The following is a 20,709-nucleotide window of genomic DNA, read 5'->3' on the forward strand; positions in this document are numbered from 1 at the left end:
AACATGCAGAAATGTCTCATAGTGCAATTTGTAAGCATAAAAGACGTGTATATATATATATATATATATATATATATTTAAATTAAACCATGAGTTAACAATTTCCATGAAGGACCTTTCTTTTTTGTGCTGATCTCAGCCCTGTTCTTAAATGACCACAGAAAGAGTTTCAAAATTTATTATAGTCGGCTTGTAGTTTTACAAATGTGATAGAAAAGGTGGAAAAAAAACAGATCATACCAAAGGGAATTCATTGTAAAAACGATGACAGCAAGGCACTGACAAACATGAAGACTGTAAAAAGGCCTTTTGACGAGCAGTTTTGAAAAAGGGCTGTAAAAATACAGAACTCTGAACGGTGATAGAGTGAGGTAAGTTTCTGCCTGGAGTCTGCAGCAAATCTTCAAAAACATGTTCAAACACAAAACCAAGAAGTGGGAAATTTCCATTTTCCCCCCCTGGGGGTCACTAAAGAAAGCAAAAAAAAAAAAAAGCCAATCGTTATTGAAGTGACATAAGATAATCGGACTCCTGTTAAGTGTAAACAAAAGCTTTACACAACTCCCAGACATGGCACTTCTGAAGGAAAAAAGATGGAAGACGGAGGGGACCACCGGGGCAGCTTTTAGCTGCCGTTTGTCGTAGTCACTTTTTTTTTCTCTCCCCACTTGATTTTGCTTCAAAGTACCAACTAGTGACTCACAAAAACGTCTCTTTATCTATGAGGGACCTCGCCCAAATCGGTTGGTGCCAGCAGATAATTACAGATCCTTGAAAAAGTACAAATACAGGTGAATGAGGTTCATCTTAACGTGCAGGCGTCAGGAGGAAACGGATGGAGTGAAGAGGATAAATAAGACAAGTGATAGTCTGACGGCAATGGAAGTTAAACAAAATACCAGAGAGGAATCTCTTCAGAGGATTCAACATTTTAGAGAGTCAAAAATGCTGGGACTCTCGTCGCACCAGGTATAAAATAAATTATTTTAAAATGCATTCCCTCTTCCAAAGTGTCATTCGTTCCTTTCCGTGCGCATGTTCCCATGCTTGCTTCCTCTGTGACACTGCGGTTATGAGGGGGGTCATCTCATCCAGTCCAACGTCCAGCTTCACATCAGATGCAGGCAGAAAGAGAGATCAGGTCTCAGAAGGTACAAATTCCTGCCGTCCAGATTGCTCGAACCGTAAATACGTCTGCTGACTTTCTTTCTTTCTTTGTTCCCGTTCTCCGAGTCGTCATGTTTCTTCGTCTGTCTCTGCTTTGCTCTCACATCTTGCGAATGACCACCGCAGCGGTGAGAACGCCTGCAACAAAGACGGCCAACGTCTGCCAGCCAGGAGTGCCAAAGATGCCATCCTAGAGAGAAAAAAAAAGCAACCGGGCATCAATTTTAATAGTAGAAGATGATTGACTAGTGCTAGATCCTTACCCAGCCGCCTTGCTCTCTTATCCAGGCAATCACATAATCCCGAAGGTAATCTATGGTCCAGGTGAATATAGTTCTAATGATGTCTGGTACTTTTGTGATGAGAGCCTGGAAAAAAGCAGAGGAACGTATCTGTAATTCTTAATGAATTCTAGAAGAGAAAGAAGGAAATGGCTTCACTGACCTTTATGACCAGCCGACAGGCGAAGTAGAAAAGTGTAACCACCCGGCCCCAGTTGTATACCCCATCAGAAAAAATCTCGAGGGCCACTTTTAGAAACACTTCTTTGGAGGGACTGAGCGAAGAGTCATCAATCAATCTAGAGAGAAAGCGCAATTAAAAGAAAAAAAGCTTAAATAACAAAAAGTAATGATTGAATTTGACAAACGTGCAAATACTGCACCTTTTGAGCTCTACATTCCCATCCAGCTCATCTCCAATCTGCTGGAGGCATTGAGCAAGTCTCTTGTGGTTTGGGTCAACCAGCTCCTCTGCACCCAGCTGCTGTCTGACCACTTCAGAGTCATCCTGCAGGTTTCTCCTGACCCGTTCACAGATGAAGCTAAACAAGGACAAAGATGGACAAGGCCAAAAGCTGTCAGCACTTCTCTCTCTCTGTCACTTTCCGCTTCTCCCATCAGGGATCGCCACAGCGAAACAACCCTCCCACAAGGACGAGTGGCATGGTTAATTGGCAATGTTTTACGCTGGATGCCCTTCCTGACGCAACCCTCTCAATCCAACCGGGCTTGGGACCGGCACAGCAGCAGAGAAGGGAATAGGGAGCAGCCCGGAATCGAACCCTGGTTTCACGGACGGAAGGCGCCGCAAACCAGCACGAGCTAAACCGGCCCCAAGCTGTCAGCACTGCTAAGGATGTAAAAATACAACCAATGTACGTATCGCTTAATACAAAATAGTTGTCATTCCAAAATTATTCAACAGAACATGTAAGGTGGTAAATGCAGCTGAAAATCAGAGCTAAAGAGCTGCTACTCCTCCACTTTGACAGAAGTCAATTAAGAGTCATTTATGTCAATTTCTTCTTTACAGCGAATGACGTCAGTCAACACATTTCCAGGCACCACATCCACTGTAATGTCCTATCTGAAATATTTATAATGGTCTCAACGGTAACAGAAGCGTCTGCTTTGTCTTTCAGTGCAACAATAACAATGGTGTGTTTAAGTGGCATTTGACATTTAATTAACCTACATTTTCCTGCATGTGTAGAATAGATAACTGAAAATAAAAGCCTAAGCTCTAAGTGTGAAGTCGTCAGAGCAAAGTTCCATAACTTCAGGCTACAGTCTATTTTGGGAAGAGGCTCGTGTGACGCATCTGATGTCGTCCACGCCCTCATGAATCATAGTGAAAATGAAGGCACAACAAGGACAAACAATGTTTTTACATACATTTTGTATAGATCATAAAAAACAATAAGTAAAAAGGTAAACAAACAAATAAAGATAAAAAAAAATAATGAAAAAAACATTACTTTGAAAAAGTTAATAAACAAACATTACATGCCTACATTTTCATTTTTAATTTACAGTATGACATTTACCAGCGACCATTGAAATCACGATCACCTTAACCAAGTTCAATGATAAGAGAAACTCAGGCGTGAAGTCTACTTACTTCTTCAGCAACTTGGTGCCCACATCCAGTAGCTCTTTGGATTTTTCTGAAAGACAAACATCCAGATTCCTGCTTTTTTCACGTTTTATACAGTATCTTAAAGTTGTTGAACCCACATTTAAAGAAACAACAAAACACTAATATGTCCAACACAAAACGAAAAAGAAACCAATAACTCGAGTCGACGTGATGATCGTGTTTAGTGTGTAGCCAGGTCACCTTTTTTAACAGTTTTAGCCAAAACTATTTTAATAAAAGACCATCAGCGCGTCACCTTTGTCTTCGCTCTTGTTTAAAAACTTAAAAAAACAACAAGCTATTTCGGCTAGCATCTCTATGCTAACTACATCGGTTTATATAAACTCCATCGAGATAAACTACGAACTTATAATTATTATAAGATCCCGTTTTTTAAAATTTATTTTAGCCCAATAATCGAGAATGTCATTGCCACCATTATTTTTAAATAATTAAATCGATGCTAACCGCTACCTTGATCGCCTCCTCCGGGGTGCGATGCCATCTTGTTGCTTTATGGTGATCGGCTTCTACTTCCGTGAAATCACGTGTTGGGTCAATTTTAATTTGAGTAACCCCTCCCCGGAGTCGTCATGCAGTCGCCGTTACTGGCATTTGATAAACATCTAACACCAGGGGCGCTACTGCATCATCTAGATGTTGTGAGATCTTTAACCAGTTGGAATGTTTAGAGCAAAGTGGGGGCTTTTAGTGTTTAAATAAATGAACAATAAATGAATTAAAATATTTAAATAGTACTGGGCGTGTTTATTCGATAAGACAATTATAAAGAAAAAAAACGAGAAATGCTCATTTGAAACGTCATTTCCTGTTTCAAACAGATTTTCCGCCCATCGCGCGCATGCTCAGGTCTCTTTACGACTCGGCTGGCAAATATGGCGGATGCGCAAGTACGTGGAACGTGGCGGATTTTTAAGAAAAATGATTATTTAGACGCACATACAAGCCAGTTAGAGTCATTATATCGATACATTAAGAGCTTAGATATATTACTAAACAATTTCAGGCCAAGTTCATGCCCTTTTTGCCCATTATTTTTTTAGGTTGCCATCCTATCAACCTCGTGTAGCGTCGAAATGCTAATGCTAACGCGAATAGCTTAGCGTAGTTCTGGTTTACGCTACAGTTAAGTTTTGTTAGTCTTACACATATGCATAGTCTCGCAAGGTAGTTAAACTATATTGTGGGGACTACTATAGTTGATCATTGATGCTCAATGTTTGTGTTTTATCTAGACCGAGAGGTCCTATCAGAAGCAGCCCACCATCTTCCAGAACAAGAAGCGTGTTCTGCTTACCGATGGTGGGAAGGAAGGCAAGGAGAAGCTACCCCGCTACCATAAAAGCGTCGGGCTTGGCTTCAAAACCCCAAGAGATGTGAGATAAATGAACGAAAACCCACTCTTAACTGTCTAGACATCTGTTTAGCCTGCAAATGATGTTTCTTCTCACGATGGTCTTCCAAGCCTTCAGGTTCTGACGACAACGCCTTTTGGCAGAACTGATGCAGAGAAAAAAAATGCTGCTTTTAGTCAATGTTTCTGCTATGTGATGCCTGAATTAGAACCCTAATTGAAATATTTTTATTTTTCTTTGTCAGGCTATTGAAGGCACTTACATTGACAAGAAATGCCCCTTCACTGGAAATGTCTCCATCCGTGGCCGTATCCTCTCTGGTAAACATTTTGTTCAGTTGTGTTTTGAATTGTTACACCCTTTGTTGTCGTTTAAGCATTGATTAAACAATAGAATAAAAATAAACAGAGGTTGGGTTTGGTGAAGTTTGAACGCTGTTGTCACTGTTGCACACATGATGCTTTTTCTCACGATGGTCTTCCGAACTCATGCAGTTTTGACGACACTGCCTAATGGCAACACTGATGTAGCCACGTGACAAAAGTGTAACCAACACTTCCAACAAATGGTTCGCTGTTGCATTCATTGTGCTGACGGTTTCTCTGTGTGTGTGAAGGTGTGGTGACCAAAATGAAGATGCAGAGAACCATCGTCATCAGACGCGACTACCTGCATTACATCCGCAAATACAACCGCTTTGAAAAAAGGCACAAGAACCTCTCTGTCCATCTGTCACCTTGCTTCAGGTACTTTGCTACCCAATTTTTGAGATGAGGATTGAACGGATGTCTATAGGTAGTTCTTTGAATTGTGCAGGATTTTAGTATATTTAAGCAAAGTTTCTAATGCTTTTATACTAGATTAGAATTGTGAAAGTTTCCTTAGAAATAAATATTTGACTTAAATTTTTGTTTTATTGTTGCTGAATATCGATGTTGGTGTTTTAATGCCGTAATATATGTATATATATTACGTACGGACGTAAAGTCCCCCCCCCCACCAAATTCAAATTGATTCATTTTAACATTTCACTTTTTTTTGTCAAAATATTAATGTTTTTAGGAAACAAAAATAAAATGTATTGACCCACTGACACCTGAATTTATTTTTCAGCTATGAAAAAAAAACCTTTATATTTAAATCAAGAGGTCATTTGAAACTTAAACTTTTAAAAAATGCACATATGTAGTTTGTGCTTAAGAAAAATAACTTTCTAGAAGTCAATTTCAAAGCATAAATATGCTGCAAATGCCATGAGTAGTTCTGAGGAAGGTGCCTTTAGCAAACGCTGATGCAGCTGTGCCTCATCCTTTAACTGGACAAATGTTTGGTTTAGGGCTGTTCTGTTCCTGCATCCTTTAACGTTTAGATGACCGTCTCTCTGCAGAGACGTCACCGTTGGAGACATCGTGACCGTTGGAGAGTGCCGACCGCTCAGCAAAACTGTGAGGTTTAACGTCCTCAAAGTGACTAAGGCTGCTGGAGCGAAGAAACAGTTCCAGAAATTTTAGGTTTGATTTGGAGCAGGACGGCTGCTGGATAACACGACCCTTTCAAATAAAGAAAATCCTGTTTGAAATTGTTTTGTGGTGTTTGTCAGTTTCACCAAATCCTGTTGTTCAGAAAGTTTTGTTTTTCTAATTTGATTAGAGATCATTGGCTGCTCGGTGGAGCATTGGTTGGCGCTCTTCCCTCACAGCAACAAGGCCGCTGGTTCAAGTTGCTTCACTGTAAAACTTTAATGTGTTTTTCATTTGAAATTTGGATAGCAACATCAAAACCCCAAGAGAGGTGAGATAAATGAACCACACCCTGCTCTAATATAAACTTTGAGATCTGTTTGTAGCCTGCAAATGATGTTTTTCTCACGATGGTCTTCCAAGCCTTCGGGTTCTGACGACATCGCCTTTTGGCAAAACTGATGCAGGAAAATAAAAAGTTTAGTCAATGCTTCAATGTGAAGCCTGCAATAGAACCCTTGATGTATGTAATTTTTTTGTGGTGCAGTTCTTGCCTCAGCAATAATTCTGGTTCAAGTTCCGGCTGGGCACCTGAAACAAAGTCAGTGGGGGGCCTTTCCGTGTGGACTTTGCATGTGTGCACGTGTGGGTCAGTCAGTGGTCCCCATCTGTTTTAGCACCACGGACCGGTTTATTTTTTTTTCAATCTTTATTACACAATTTTCTATTTTATGAACCGGCCTTTAAGATGTTGGCGGAGGATTACTGTAGCAACGCCACTTCAGAGGAGGAACAGATACGTGACAACACTAACCCCGAAATTTGACACGCATGGATAGAACATCGCAGGTGTCGTCATCCTCCCCCCCCTTCCAACGCTCATGGTGCAAAAAGGAAGTACTGTCTATAAAATGTAGCTTTCTTTTTTTGGAAGTGGAAGGCTCCTCCTTTGTCTCCTGGCTGGGCGTTTTCCCTTTGGCAAAGAAACTTTCCAAAGACGTTTGTTTTTACTCATTTTGCTAGCTCCTGGGTTTTATTTTAGTGGTAGCCTATCACGTGACTGAGAAGAGCGCCTTGGCCTTCGTTAATGGTGACGAAGACCGATGTGACAGAGAATGGGGCAATTTTTCAAAATAAAACATCCTTCAGATTCCGATATAAATAAACTGGAAGTAAAGTAAATTATTATTTTTGCGCAGCCCAGTACCAAATGACCCACAGACCGGTCCGGGAGTTGGGGACCACTGTTATAAGTGATTTCCAGTGATTCAAGGCCAACATGTATATCAAACATTACTGCAGCTGGATGGCTTCATTAAGAACAAAGAGAACCAGACAGATGTGAATGGGAAATGCATCTCCTTTTATAATCTAAAGGAGCTAAATCAAGCAACAAATGCGAGTTCTGGGGATGGAGAACATGGATCAGAAATGGGTTTGTACTGTCATCTAATAGTAAAGAGACTATTTTTCTAAAATTACTTTCCTCAAAGAGAGCCAGATATTGTGAGGGGCCAGAGCCTTGTGGCCTCCTTTCTAGGTTCAAGATAAACTCAATCTTTTTTTTTTTTTTTTAACAAACTTTATTGTACATTTTTCAATTTACAGACATTCACAGTCACTTACTTGCTCAATAAACAATTGTTAATATCACACACATATAAGACTGAAAAAACGAAAAATAGTAATATTTTAACAATGTGTGTGCCTTTTTTTTTTTTTTTTTTATAGATGCTCATATACAAACCAAATTAGGGTGAACAAACGTTATAAATGCACATATAGAAATAAAAAGAAACAAAAATGAAATAATAGGCAAAGGCAAGGCCAAAACAATTCAAAATAATAATACTTTTGATATATTTTGATAAATGACTGTAGTTTTCTTGTTTTTGTTAGGAATGCATTTAAGACACTTATAATAATCAGAAAAATAATTCAAAAAAATACTAAATAAAGGGCATGTATTTTTCCATTTACACAAATGAATGAAATGTTTGCATAAAATAATAACAACATTAATGACATCAGAAATTCCCGGGTCCAGATTTTCCATATAGAAAAGAACATCATATAAGGAAAAAAAGGGAATATTTAAAATTTTGAGTGACAACCAATTGTGTATATCAGACCAAAATATTTTAACCTGATTGCAACTGTAAAACAGATGTTCTAATGTTTCAGTTTCAGATGAACAGAATATGCATGGTTCCGATTCAAATTTGAATCTTTTATGTAAAAAATCTCCAACAGGGTAAATTTTAGATATTATTTTAAAATGCGTTTCTTTCATTTTAGGAGGAAGTGGGTACTTTGTGTATAAAGAAAAAGATTTGTTCATTTGGGTGGTTTCTAAATCGCATCTATTGTTTATACTAAAGTTGCAGAAAATTAATTGTTTAAAGGTTAGAGTTATTAATTTATTGTTGCATTTTTTATCTTTTAGGGGAATATTATTAATTTTCAGCTCCGAAAGTTGTGGTTTGATTTCATTGTATTGTAGTATGTTTTGAATGAGATTAAGTAGAGGTATGGGAATTGCTTTACAGACTTTGTTATAACAGTTACTAGAATCCTTAATCTTGTATTTGGTTACAAACTCATAGTATGATAACAGCCTTCCATCAGTATGCATCAAGTCATGGACAAAATACACACCATTACCATACCATTCAGACATAAACAAGGATTTCTTGTTTACAGTTATAAATCTGTTGTTCCATAAAACAGTGTTGTGAGGGGAGAAGTTATGGTTGAAAAGCATCTTCCCAAATTCTAAGGCTTGTTTGTAAAAGTTTGATAGTTTTATTGGTACTTTTGAAATATTATAATCACACTTCAGCAAAAACTCCAGTCCCCCGACCTTACCGAAGAGTTTGTTTGGGATATGATACCACATAGAATGAGGCTGGGAAATACAGCCTTTTAACCATTTCATTCTAAACGCTACAATCTGTGATTCAACATCTAAAGCTTTTAAACCGCCATTTTTATAATCTCTGACCAATTGTGATTTTCGTATATAGTGAGTCTTATTTTTCCAAATAAATTTAAAGAGAATAGAATTAGACAACTTGATGTTCTTTGGGGATGTATATAATGAGTGACAGGGATACACAAGTCTTGAAAAACCTTCCGCTTTGGATAATAGAATGCGGCCAAATATTGATAGGCCACGTCCCAACCATTGATTTAAAGTTTTCTGTATTGTTTTTAGTCTGGGAGTGATATTTACACTTTCTCTATCATTACTATTTTTTGTTATTATTAGACCAAGATATTTCACTTCACTTTTTACAGGTATGTTTTCAATAATACTTTGATTGCAGGTATGTATAGGTAAGATTTCACATTTTTTGAGATTTAGGGTAAGGCCAGATGCTCTTGAAAACAAAAGTATTTTATTGATAACAACAGGTACGATATTTTTATTCTTTAAAAATAAAGCTGTGTCATCAGCAAATTGACTAATTTTAAATTCCCTGTCGAAAATGTTAATACCCTCAAAATCTGGAGAATATTTAAGAAAGATAGCTAGTAATTCTGCTGAAATTATGAACAACAGCGGGCTAATTGGACATCCTTGGCGAACACCTCTATTAACAGGAAAACTGTTTGAGAAACCTCGGTTGAGTGCAATGTTGCTACTTATGTCTTTGTAGAACATTTTAATTATGTTACAAAATTTTGATTCAAAGCCAAAGGTTTTCAAGGCATTAAACAAAAAGGCGTGTTCTAATGAGTCGAAGGCCTTAAAAAAATCCAAAAAAAGGATAAGACTTTCCTGAGGAATAATTTGATTGTAATCTAATATATCTAAGATTAAGCGAGTGTGGTGGTGAATATGTCTCCCCTTAATAAATGCTGATTGTGATTCGTCTATGATCTGAGATATTCCTGATTTCAGTCTGTTAGCATAGATATGTGCTAGTATTTTATAGTCACAACAAAGAAGTGTGATTGGTCTCCAATTATCAATTAATAACACATCTTTGCCTGGTTTGGGTAAAAGGGAAATAACGCCTCTTTTCATTGTAGGTGATAACATCTGTTCGTCGATGCATTCATTGAATGCCTCAAACAACAAAGATAAACTCAATCCCCTTAGTTGCAGTAGCAGCACCACAAAATAAGATAAATGCAACCTATACAGGGAAGGAAAAAATATGCAGGCAAAAGTTTAGAACTCTTAAAAATCTAAAATGTATGTACATCCATGGCTTTCAGATGAATGGTGTAGTCTGATGGCAGGAATGACTTCCGGATTTAAGAGCATTTTATACCAATGGGATACTTTTCATTTCTCATCATAGAATAGAAATACATCTAAATAATTTTTAAATCAAAGTTTCTGTGAAAGGCTGGAATTAAAATAAAAATTGTCTGGAAGAAACCGACCAAAGTTTTTTCTTTCTTTCCACAATCCACAATAAAACGCTCACTGTAATCTTCTAAATTTAAATCATGAACAGGAAAACATGGTTTCTTGTCCTGAACTTTTGATCACAGAAACAAATAAATCTGATCTTCTCATTTGGCTTTTACAGCTCTGAAGGTGAAGTAGCCACATGTTGCCAGGGGTTTCCAACGACTTTTAACAATTTGGCTACAAAGTTCTGGAGTCCACATATAATTGATTTTATAATAGGAGCCTATGGGCTGGTGAGAACTTGAACGTGGGTCACATTGGCCTGTGAGCCACACTTTGGACATGACTGATGTAAAGGAATCCTCAACCTGTAGATGTGATTCAGAAATGAAACATGACAGTTGAACAAAACAAAAACGTCTCCGTATAGCACATGGCGTCTTTTTCGTGCAAAGTTTATGACTTGAAAGAATCCATTGAGTTTTAAAGTTACTTTCTGCAAAAAAGGCCTGTTGTTCGTGCAGTACTCATTGATTACCAGCAGAGGGCAGCAGAGTAGCTTCTTCTATGCACATGACGAAGGACGCTTCTGCGCATGCGTTCTTGCTTTTTCATTAAGGCATAGTTTGGTCTCGGTAAAGATCAGACTCTTTTTCAGTGAACATTTTATTTGTCTTTCAATCACAAAGTACTTTTGAATTCAATTCAGTTTTATTCATAAAGCCCAACATTACAACACAGTTGTCTGAACGAGCTTCACTAACAGACATGAGTATTTCTTTCACAGCAGAAGTGAAGCAAAGTCAGTTCAGAGAAAATTATCTTTTCACTGGACAGTAGAGTCCACAAGCAAGAAAAAAAACTTCTAACAATCTATAGTTTAAAGCTTGTGGTAGTTATGGGAACACCTACCTAATTAAAAAATGACTTAAATCCATACTACACTGTCTTTTTTAACATTTGTATATAAATTAACTTCCTCATCACTCGTGACGCTTCAACCATAACTTGACCTGCTTCTTTTGGGAGGATTAGAGGGAGATGATGCTCCTGTTAGATAAATAAAAGGGATTATGACACAATCATGTCTTGTCTGCTTCAGCTTTCTGTATTGGAATCAGTGCCCCCCCCCCCCCCCCCCCTAAACAGCCCCCACCGTCTGTTCACCAAGGGCCACAGCAGAGGGATCATTATTAGCATAATGATGTCTTCCATGTTTAGTTTTTTTTTTAAACTTATGTTGGAAAGAAGTGACTGGGGACCATATGGTTAAGACTGGACGAGGAGAAAGTGTTTTCACGTGAATTCAGCTCTGCCTGTAATCATTTGCAGACCGAGCGTCTGCTCTGTTCTTCTGAGGGGTGTGATATACACAACAGATTCTTTCTGCAATTACTTCTATTCTCTTCCGGTTTCAATTCATGATCATCCTTGCTCTTTTTTTCTACTTCTTCTTCTTTACATTGTAGACGCTACAGGAGGGTGGGAGGGCTTCCTCTGGAGTTTTGGGGGGAAAACAGGCCCTCTCATGTGCAGACACCCCAGGGAGCATGAGGGCTCTGCAGGCCACAGCCCACATGAGTGCTCTTCTAGAATGTTTGCTTTAGGTCAGAGGTCTGATCCCTCAAAAAGCCCAAGAAACAATAATAAACCCCAGAAAACAGTCAAACTGGGATGGATATGGGCTATTAGAGATGCTTAACATGACAAACTTCATCATTTTTTACTGTTATTGTATGAAATAGGACAGACGTTACTTCACTGTGAAACTTTTTTCTTGTGTTTTTCATTTGAAATAATTTGGATGAAAACATATGTTACACAAAAACATCTCAGCAGTACATTTTTTCTTCCAGAGGCACCAATGGATCTCTGAACAGGACATTGGCTCATTTAGTTTGGTTCATTTAAGTTTTGACTTGTCCCAGAGATGCATTTTTAGATCCTATTCCCATGATGACTGAGCTCTAACCCGGATTTTTGGTTGACATGGCGAACTGTGTTCTTGGACAGTTTATCATATTTGCATTCCAGAGTCAAATCAGTGTCTATTTTCATCTATAGCACCACCATGGCAGGCGTTCAGTTTTCATCAGTGTTTTCCAACCTGGTTTGGGCTGAGAGTAACACCTTAACACATCCAATCAAAAATGTAAAATAAAAAGAAACTGGACACTTCTATCAATGTTTATTGAATAAGAATCAAATGAGCTCAAGGAAAAAAGTCTTTGTATAACTACTGTTCGGATGAATACAGAATTGATATTCTGGCACTAGTAAATATTCTTTGAGACCAATTAGGTGAAATTGAACAACTTCCCATGGTGCACTAGTATACTGCAGCACACTGGTTGAAAAACACTGCTACTGCAGGACAGTAAACATGAAACTATTTATTGTTTTTGTAGATTTTTGCTAAAAAAACGTAAAAAAAAACCATCTAATCTTTTTATTTTATTTTATGATAAACTGTATTTCTGTTCATTCATTGTACGACCTTGTTGGCTATTGAGAAATTTAGTTGCAAGATTTCTCTCCAACTCCTTCTGTTTTTACTTTTCACAGCCTTTGGTTTCAGATTTCCTGCATTTTAAGTTGCTTCTACCTCAGGATGCATTCAAATGTCTCACATTGTTGCAAATGAAACACTTTTCAGGGATACAGGTTACTTAGCAGGTGATGGTTTACTAATTTTTGCTCACTTTTGCGCCAGATATATCACTTTTTCTGAACATGTATGTTTTCTTCTAACCCATCAAAGCTTAGTGTTTCTGTGAAAGACTTGTCGTTTTTCACGTCAGGCGTAAGTAGTTCTCCATCTGTAGGCATCAGCAAAAGGCACATTTTTGCTAAAACAGATTTCGTTCAGAAGGAGGAAGCTCATTCAGGCCACCAATGCTGAGAAGAAATAAATTACATTTTGAAGTTTTTCAAGCAGGTAAAATTAAATGACTCATCAAGTTTCTTATTAACTCTCTCTGTTCTGGCAAAAGTCAGAGATTGCATTTCATCCCTGGACAGTCTAGCCAACTTTGAAACAGCTTTCCCATCCAGTCGTGTCAATCTCCCGCCTGTAGAAGCAGACACACTTCCTTCTCAACTGCCTCCGTCCACATTCCTCCAGTTTGCCAACATGTTATGCCAGTGTTTTGTTGAGCATACTTGCGCTTGTTCTTTCTTGTGTATCCAATGGCATGGATGTTAGCTCAGAGGGTCAAACTGACGAGGGTAAAGGCCACTATCAAAACAAAGGCCTTCTGGTGGCCCAGCAGGGCGTTCGTTCCAGTGACAGGTTGCACGGTCCCCATGTTGGAAACTTGTTCTGGTTTGTTTGCAGCCTGACAGCAAAATGCAAACTGTTTTTCTAGCAAAGGAACAGAGGCTGTAGATCTCACCTGATGTGTTCAACAGATGGAAGCTCAACACAGATTTTCCTCCTGTACGTTTTCCCTTTTGACACAAACGTTAACGTTTAAAATGGTACAAGAGCAACAAATAAAAGCAGAAACAGAGAAAAAACAGGAACTGTGCTTTTTTCCCCCTCCTGCAGTATTATTAGTGACTAATAAACTTCCCGTTTCAACAGCTTTGTGTTAGAAAGCAGGACAGAACCAGAGTGGGCTCCACAAAAGGGGTCAAATCAGAGTCACCCTCCACATCTGGACATGTCATCAGCCCTCCAGATCTGCACAAAGACAGCTAAAGTTCTAGAGAAAAAAACAGACTGGAGCCCAGCGGCATCTGATTAAAGAGAAAACAGCAGCAGGACAACAAACACGGGGTGCCGCACATGGCCTCCAAACTGCTTTTTTTTTTTTTTAAAGTTGGCAGTAATTTTAAAAGAGCAGTGAAAGTGGATATAGGGGATAATGAGCATGTGAAGATCTATTGCTTTGAGGTTGGAGGTTCTGTCACAGCTATTAGCATCTAATATCTCTGCAGAACCGTGAACTTTTTAACTGATTCAAAGTGTTGTAACAGATGTTGCTCGCCCAGCAGATTTGTCTGTCTTTTCTAATAACGTGCTATTGTTAAATTGCTCCCTCTTACTTACATGCGGCTAAAACTAGCTTCAATCCAGCAGAGGAATTCCTGCATTCCTGTCCTGATTCATTGTTGCTCACCTGTCCTGCCTGGTAAACTGAGAGCCATGCAGCTCCACCCTAAACACGCAGCGCGGCTTCTAATTCAATATGCTTGTGTCCTCTCCAGCCTCCTTCATGCCTGTCTGTCAGCCAGACTGCACGTCTGGCATGTGGGGAGAGTTGTGGGCATCTCCCATTTTACACCACCGTTGTCAGATCAAAGCGGTGGCTGGTGCCGGCGGTTCACAGGACGGGGGGAGTGCTGTGTGCAGCGGCGCTCCGGGGTCATGTGTGAACCGTGCAGCGCGGCTGTCATCAGAGCATCCTGCTGAGTGATGGCCTCACACTGGAGCCCGGAGTCCTCCGATCCAGAGATCAGGGAGCTGCTGTTTTGCTGGCAGGTGAAACTGGTTTGCAAGGTAACTGGTTAGATCATGACAACAGCAGACACTGTAGTCCTTTTGTTCTCTTGCATTCCTGGAAGTTTAGGTTTGAAGTGTAACAAAATAACTGCAAAGTGCAGCGTTTCTGTCAATTAAAAGTAACAGGAGAAACTCCCAGCAACGCCTCCCAGCAACAGTTTGTGCAGCTCCTGAGCTCAGAGACCGCAGAGAGAGGAATTCACCCCGGCAGATGGTGGGGCCAAAGCCCCAGGGGCCTCAGGCAATGCTACACCCTGGGACCCAGACACCTAATCGTGCCCCGTCGAGCCTCTCACCTGCTGCTCCAGTGCTCACAATGTTATCTCATCTTCCTGACCTATTGTGGCTCCCATCGGTGATAATGACAGTTAAGAGACCCACGCAGCGGCAGAGTAGGGGCTGCCTCTCCCCGGAGAGCCGCAGAATCATGGGAAACATCGGAGAAATCGATCTCTCCGTCCTGCCTGCTCTAGTGGATCTCATTTCTCATCCCCACCTGGTCCTGCATTGAGCTGCTCACTTGTTTGGCTCCGAAGCACAGATTGCAGTGATTTCTGGGTGTTCACAGGACGCCACGAGGAACCGCACGCCTTTAATGATTTTAACATGAATCAATTGTGTCTTGGCACATATTATCTCATGGGCGGGGGAAAAACATCACCAGAGAAAACCTGTAAAATAATCTGATGTAGGTTGTCACAGTTGGGTGCATTTTGAAAAGACACTACTGAAGACAACCATTATGTCATGAAAAATCTCACAAAAAGACCTCTTTTAGTTTTCTTTGTGTGCATCCAGCTGGCTGTGAGTTTGTTGTGACAGTCGGATCTGCTCAGACTAATTATGGAAACGTCGCGATGGGAAATTACCTGGGTCAGAACTGAACTAATGACTTTGTCGTGTTCGCTTCTCTCTTTCAATGAGATGTTCGACTTTCTGAGTGTAGTGTTTAGCTACGAGACTGTAAAAAAATCTTTATTTTCTTTCAAATATAATCCCGTGAGAGTTTTGTAAGGCAAGAGCTGTTTTCACAACACAAAGGAAGTGAAATATATATATATGTATATATATATATATATATATATATATATATATATATATATATATATATATATATATATATATATATATATATATATATATATATATATATATATATATATATATATATATATATATATATATATATATATCTCACATATATGTCTGAGACCAGTTTCAGTATTACAAAAGAAACATCGTCTTGTTACGGTAAGGTGCAGCAGAAAGGAGAACAAGAAAAGTGAAATGAAACAGAACATCCAGGCGATGTGTCATTTAACCGTATTTTCTGAACGATACCCAAACAAGACTCATCAAATGAGAAGAAGTTGAATATGTTGTCAATTTTTCCATCTCAAGCAAGTCTTTGACAGAAACTGAGCATGAAACATCTCCCTTTGCAGTAAGTAAATTACAATGCTACTGTTTTTTTAAACGAATGAAAGAAATCATTTTTATTTATTTGTTTGTAACAATTATTCGCAGCTTGTTTATCTGGTGGCATAAAGGATCTGGAAAGTTTTATTCTACTTTTTTTTCTGAATCATAAACTTGGGACTAAAAATGAATCAAACAAACCTTCAAATTGAAGCTGAATTTTATTTTGTTCATACAAAGATTATTGTTTTATTCTCTCTTTTTTGTTCTTTGTAATGTTTACAGCAGAATCTCGAACATCTAAACCTCTATTATCGTCTTTTCTTATTTCAAGGTTTAACCTCTTTAATAAAAGTAGAGAAAAAAGTCTAAAGATGAGGTAAAGTCTGCGTCCAAATTTTCAAATTCTACCACTCCAATTTGCCATTCCTCTCTCATTTTTTTTTTTGTTGTCACACCAAACATTATTTAGATTCCTGTATTTTTTGTGGGAAGCTTGTGTTTGGGTTTTTGAAAATAATTTAGTGCTTTCCTGCAACTTTTTTGTGTGCTTCTGATAAATTTCCATAATTCTTTGTCTCATGGTTAACAGTTTTAATGTGAATTTGTGTTGAGGGTGGAATTTGGGTTGACTTCATGCAGTTCTGTGGAGTTTACACCATGTTTAGGCTAAAACATTGTAGGTCAGACCTGGCAACCCTGTACCTGAGAAGGTGACACAGCTGATAACCGACTCATTGTGCGTCTGGCAGTTTGTGCATCTCTGTTTCACTGCGGTCTGTGAAACTTGACGAAGATAAGAACCAATCTCAAACAATCCTCCCAAAAGAAACAACAAATCCAACATCCCCCCCCAAGACAAACAGCAAACTCCCTTATCGTAAAACTGATCAAATCCGCAAGACCACCAAAACTCAAAGAAAGGAAGCTGATGTTTTGTTATGCCTTAGGCAGTGGCATTTTGCAACTTGCATCACATGAAACTTAAAAGAACCAGAGAACAGATGCTCATTCTTGCTTTTGCTTACAAAGACTTAATTCAAAATAACGAAAACCAGAAAAAAAAAAAAAACACACAACTATTTCACAGTTCTTACTAGTTTACATGTTAATCATGGGACTATAGATGTAGATCCCACACATCTAGAAGAGAAGATAACAGCTGTAAAAGAAAAAATCATCAACTAAATAAACTGTTAAAGGATTAGAACAATTGTTTTGCCGTCATTATTACAAATACATTCTCATTGGAAGCATTTTCCGAATTATCATACATTGGCATTCCATTTTCGTAATGTTTTATCAAGTACATGCAATTCGAACTAAAACGAGGAAAGGAAGTGGAACCAAATTCCGATAAACATGAAATGATCAGACACCGGAGATTATGACAGTCTTAGCAGATTTTCCAGATGAGAGCGTGGGAGTTTGTCATCTTACAAAGCTAAACTCTGGACTCCGACTGTGACCGAAAACTTCCTGTTTTCAGCAGAAGATGCCTTTTTATCAGAACTTTGCCAAAATTGAGCTGAGTTGTATCCATATCTTTGAAAAACAAATGCAGCCTTTCACAATGATCAGTTTCAGTTTGAATAAGAACAAAAATGAAAAGCAGATGCTGACAATAAACTACTTTTAACCCTTGTGCTATCTTAGATGACCCCACCCTCACATTGACATGTTCTCCCTACCATGACAAAGGTGGATATAGGTGGAAAGATTTCATGTAATCCATGGACACCAGTGAAGATCACAAATCATTGAAGAAAAAAGGTTCAGAGCACTGTCTAGTGGGTCTAGATCAGTGTTTTTCAACCTTTTCTGAGCCACGGCACACTTTAACCTTAAAAAAAATCCCGCGGCACACCAGCATCCAAAAATTTAAAAAAAAGGAGAAACTCATATGTATTGATCTACAGCCCCTCCACAATCTCACATGCATTTTTGAGATTATTCTTGCAGAAAAAGCTGGAAACTGCAGCTTTTTTTTCCTAAAAGATTCAATAAAAGTTAAGTTAGAAGATTTAAAAATAGTTTGATGCGTGTTCGTTGGTTTCAAGACGTTTAACAACAGATCTCCGTATGTGCTGTCACTCTCACAACCCAATGCATCATGGGAAATGTAGTGCATAAAACGGCCGAAGATCGGTTTTCGGAGCTTCATTGTTTTGTTCACTTGTTCCACGGTCTGATACCGGATTCTGTGGAAAGCTACACCGCTAAAGACGAGCTTTAGCTGGTATTTCTGTTAGAACTGAGCGACTTTACGAGCTAAATCGGGACAAGGAAGTGAAGACTTTAACCACTTCTGATTGGTCAGACTGATTACATGTGATTAAGCCCCTCAAGAATGATTGGTGGAGACAGTCAAAGGAACGGGACTTTTCCTAAATACAGCCGGAGCTGCAGCTGAATCGTGGTACGGTCATTCTTATCAAAATGTCTTTAATAAAATAAAATAAACGCAAAGAAAAAGTATTTTACGATCTTTTATATTCCTAACTCCTGAGTGTTTTATCAGGGCCTGTTTGGATGAACACAAAGCTGAAATCCTGGAGATGGGAAATGTTTTTAGATCAGTTAATGAGGGCAATTTTCCACGGCACACTTGACCATCTCCCACGGCACACCAGTGTGCCGCGGCACACTGGTTGAAAAACACTGGTCTAGATGACCCAACTCCCAACGGTAAAGTGCCTAGGATAGCACAAGGGTTAAGTACTCAGACATATTTCCTTTAGTATTCATAATCATACTTCACCAAGTATTTAGATACTTTTGTATGAACGTGATGAAAAATCACTGCTCTACTTTACTTAATTCCTCTTATTTGTTCATCAATCCATTTTCTGAAACCTCTGAATCTCTTTCAGGGTCACGGGGTCGCTGGAGCCAACCCAGCAACTGTTGGGCAAAGAGGCGGTTCACCCTGGACAGATCGTCAGTTTTTTTTGCAGGGCCAAACAATCACACCTAGTGACAATTTAGATTTCCCCCTACAAAGTATGTTGTTGGATTGTGGGAGGAAAACCCACACAAGCAAAACACACAAACTCCACACAGAAAGGACCCAGATGGGATTTGAACCAGCGCCTTCTGACTGAGGCCACAGTGCCCCAGAGATGTAAACTTGAGACTGTTGTTTTTCATTTTGTGATTTAAAAATACAAGAAAATGTGTAACTTTTTTTGACAATAAGTCTAACTTAACTATAAAGGTGAAGTTTACTAGTACTTAAGTAATTTCTTCACCGTTTTACTCCTACTTAAGTCGAATGACTGTTTTTACTTGTCTTGCATTGATTTAAAGGATAAGTGTTTACTTTTATAAATCACAGTCAACGCAGTAAATAAACAAACTGCTTGTCTTTTTGGCTTTGGTTTCACTGATTGACCAAATAAATGGGAGGCTTTCTCCATGTTTCCTGGATCGAAACCACAATCCACAGAATCTGCGTGTGATTGCAGTGGCCCCAACACAAACAGTGATCTGAAGAGCTGCAGAATAAACTTCCTCTGCTTGGACTCATGCACTCACTTCCGGAGGGAACCAAGTGATGACCAAGCCTCCTTTTCCCCTACAAGCAAAAGGGGTTCGAATCATCCACAAAAAAAAAGGCAGCAGGCTGGCAGCTGCATTGATTACAGTGGGCAGAAATTCCCACCTGATGAAGACATGAAAGATGCGTTACCAGCCACATTCCTGCTTTCTCTCCAGAAACATCCTTGAAACTAATTTACTGGGAAACTTAGAAACAACTGATTTCCTGAAAACTTCAGCAAACTCCGATTTAATCTGTGTCTATTTGTACCACTGGCTTAAAATACAGCAGGGTGCAGAAACCAGGCTCGGTTCCCACACCGTCTTGTGTTAAAATGATCGTCGTCCTGGTGTTTTTTGAGAAATCAGGGAGTCCACTAATTCAGCAAGTTCTGCAGTTTATTTTTGATTTCATTTTTTTGATTCATATCTGGCAGTGGCAGCAGCCCAGTCACAACAAAGCCTTTGCTGCTTGGTTTGCTAACCTTAGCACCCTGAGAAACACCATCAGCAATGTGAGAGGTCGAACCAAAGTTATTACTGTGGAAAAGTGCTTGAGTTTTGGCGGCCTGGGGGAGTCCCACACACAGAGACTGGAAAGGAAGCTGGAGGTCAGTTTTAGGCGGCTCACATCCTTCTCAATTTTTGTCCTGTTTTTGCAGTCTTTGCCAAAGTTAAGACAAACAAGATCCCTAGAAAGGATAATGTCTAACAGAAATGATTTCTACCAAACAACTCCGCTGCAAACTAAAGGTTTTTCACTTAATCATGAAAGAAGTCAAAACTGTGCCAAAACTTGGATATTTGTCAAATATTCTATTGAAAACAAAGACAAACTGTGCATTTGAGAAAATTGATTAACTGACGTTTGTCATCCAACTGCATGATTTTGTGTGGACTGTTGTGACAAGCTTGGACTTTTCCATATATGGTGCAGAGTTTGGCTGGTTG

The 20,709-nt window shown here is 39.0% G+C and overlaps 2 protein-coding genes, 1 long non-coding RNA gene and 3 other non-coding genes across 7 annotated transcripts; 5 read left to right on the plus strand and 1 right to left on the minus strand.

Moving 5' to 3' along the window:
* Positions 1 to 162: 162 nt before the first annotated feature.
* LOC101168213 (apoptosis regulator BAX) lies at positions 163 to 3,842 on the minus strand. 2 transcript variants are annotated; one of them, XM_004071314.4, is made up of 6 exons: positions 3,562 to 3,842; positions 3,070 to 3,115; positions 1,832 to 1,990; positions 1,612 to 1,747; positions 1,431 to 1,535; positions 163 to 1,357 (listed from the first exon to the last, which is right to left on the minus strand). In XM_004071314.4, the coding sequence occupies exons 1-6, from the start codon at positions 3,590 to 3,592 to the stop codon at positions 1,268 to 1,270; spliced, it is 567 nt and encodes a 188-aa protein (XP_004071362.1). In that variant the 5' UTR covers positions 3,593 to 3,842; the 3' UTR covers positions 163 to 1,267. The 2 variants fall into 2 exon arrangements, with proteins under 2 accessions (XP_004071362.1, XP_020560840.1); XM_020705181.2 differs by having other exon boundaries at positions 3,556 to 3,614.
* Positions 3,843 to 3,869: 27 nt separating this feature from the next.
* Positions 3,870 to 6,042, plus strand: rps11 (ribosomal protein S11). The gene is made up of 5 exons (XM_004071315.4): positions 3,870 to 3,998; positions 4,344 to 4,484; positions 4,708 to 4,783; positions 5,080 to 5,209; positions 5,851 to 6,042. Exons 1-5 carry the CDS (start codon positions 3,984 to 3,986, stop codon positions 5,972 to 5,974), a joined length of 486 nt encoding a protein of 161 aa, XP_004071363.1. The 5' UTR covers positions 3,870 to 3,983; the 3' UTR covers positions 5,975 to 6,042.
* Positions 4,538 to 4,621, plus strand: LOC111947851. Its single transcript, XR_002873801.1, has one exon. It is a non-coding gene; the product is annotated as a small nucleolar RNA SNORD35 (small nucleolar RNA).
* On the plus strand, positions 4,913 to 4,997 carry LOC111947852. The gene has a single exon (XR_002873802.1). It is a non-coding gene; the product is annotated as a small nucleolar RNA SNORD35 (small nucleolar RNA).
* A 269-nt stretch (positions 6,043 to 6,311) lies between the features above and the next one.
* LOC111947850 lies at positions 6,312 to 6,394 on the plus strand. The gene has a single exon (XR_002873800.1). It is a non-coding gene; the product is annotated as a small nucleolar RNA SNORD35 (small nucleolar RNA).
* A 9,664-nt stretch (positions 6,395 to 16,058) lies between these two features.
* Positions 16,059 to 19,659, plus strand: LOC110015415. The gene is made up of 2 exons (XR_002290607.2): positions 16,059 to 16,243; positions 19,092 to 19,659. It is a non-coding gene; the product is annotated as an uncharacterized LOC110015415 (long non-coding RNA).
* The last annotated feature ends 1,050 nt before the right edge of the window (positions 19,660 to 20,709 follow it).

Source organism: Oryzias latipes, chromosome 8, assembly GCF_002234675.1.
Source record: "Oryzias latipes chromosome 8, ASM223467v1".
In the NCBI taxonomy this organism is placed as follows: Eukaryota; Metazoa; Chordata; class Actinopteri; order Beloniformes; family Adrianichthyidae; genus Oryzias; species Oryzias latipes.

Excerpts from the sequence above, each read along its gene's own strand:
- LOC101168213 (XM_020705181.2), bottom strand. The coding sequence starts at position 3,592 with ATGGCATCGCACCCCGGAGGAGGCGATCAAGGTAGCG. Across the intron at positions 3,116-3,555 it reads AGGAGGCGATCAAGGTAGCG|AAAAATCCAAAGAGCTACTG; the intron begins GTTAGCATCGAT and ends TTTGTCTTTCAG. Across the intron at positions 1,536-1,611 it reads CCTGTCGGCTGGTCATAAAG|GCTCTCATCACAAAAGTACC; the intron begins GTCAGTGAAGCC and ends GCTTTTTTCCAG.
- rps11 (XM_004071315.4), top strand. Across the intron at positions 4,485-4,707 it reads GCTTCAAAACCCCAAGAGAT|GCTATTGAAGGCACTTACAT; the intron begins GTGAGATAAATG and ends TTTCTTTGTCAG. Across the intron at positions 5,210-5,850 it reads CATCTGTCACCTTGCTTCAG|AGACGTCACCGTTGGAGACA; the intron begins GTACTTTGCTAC and ends GTCTCTCTGCAG.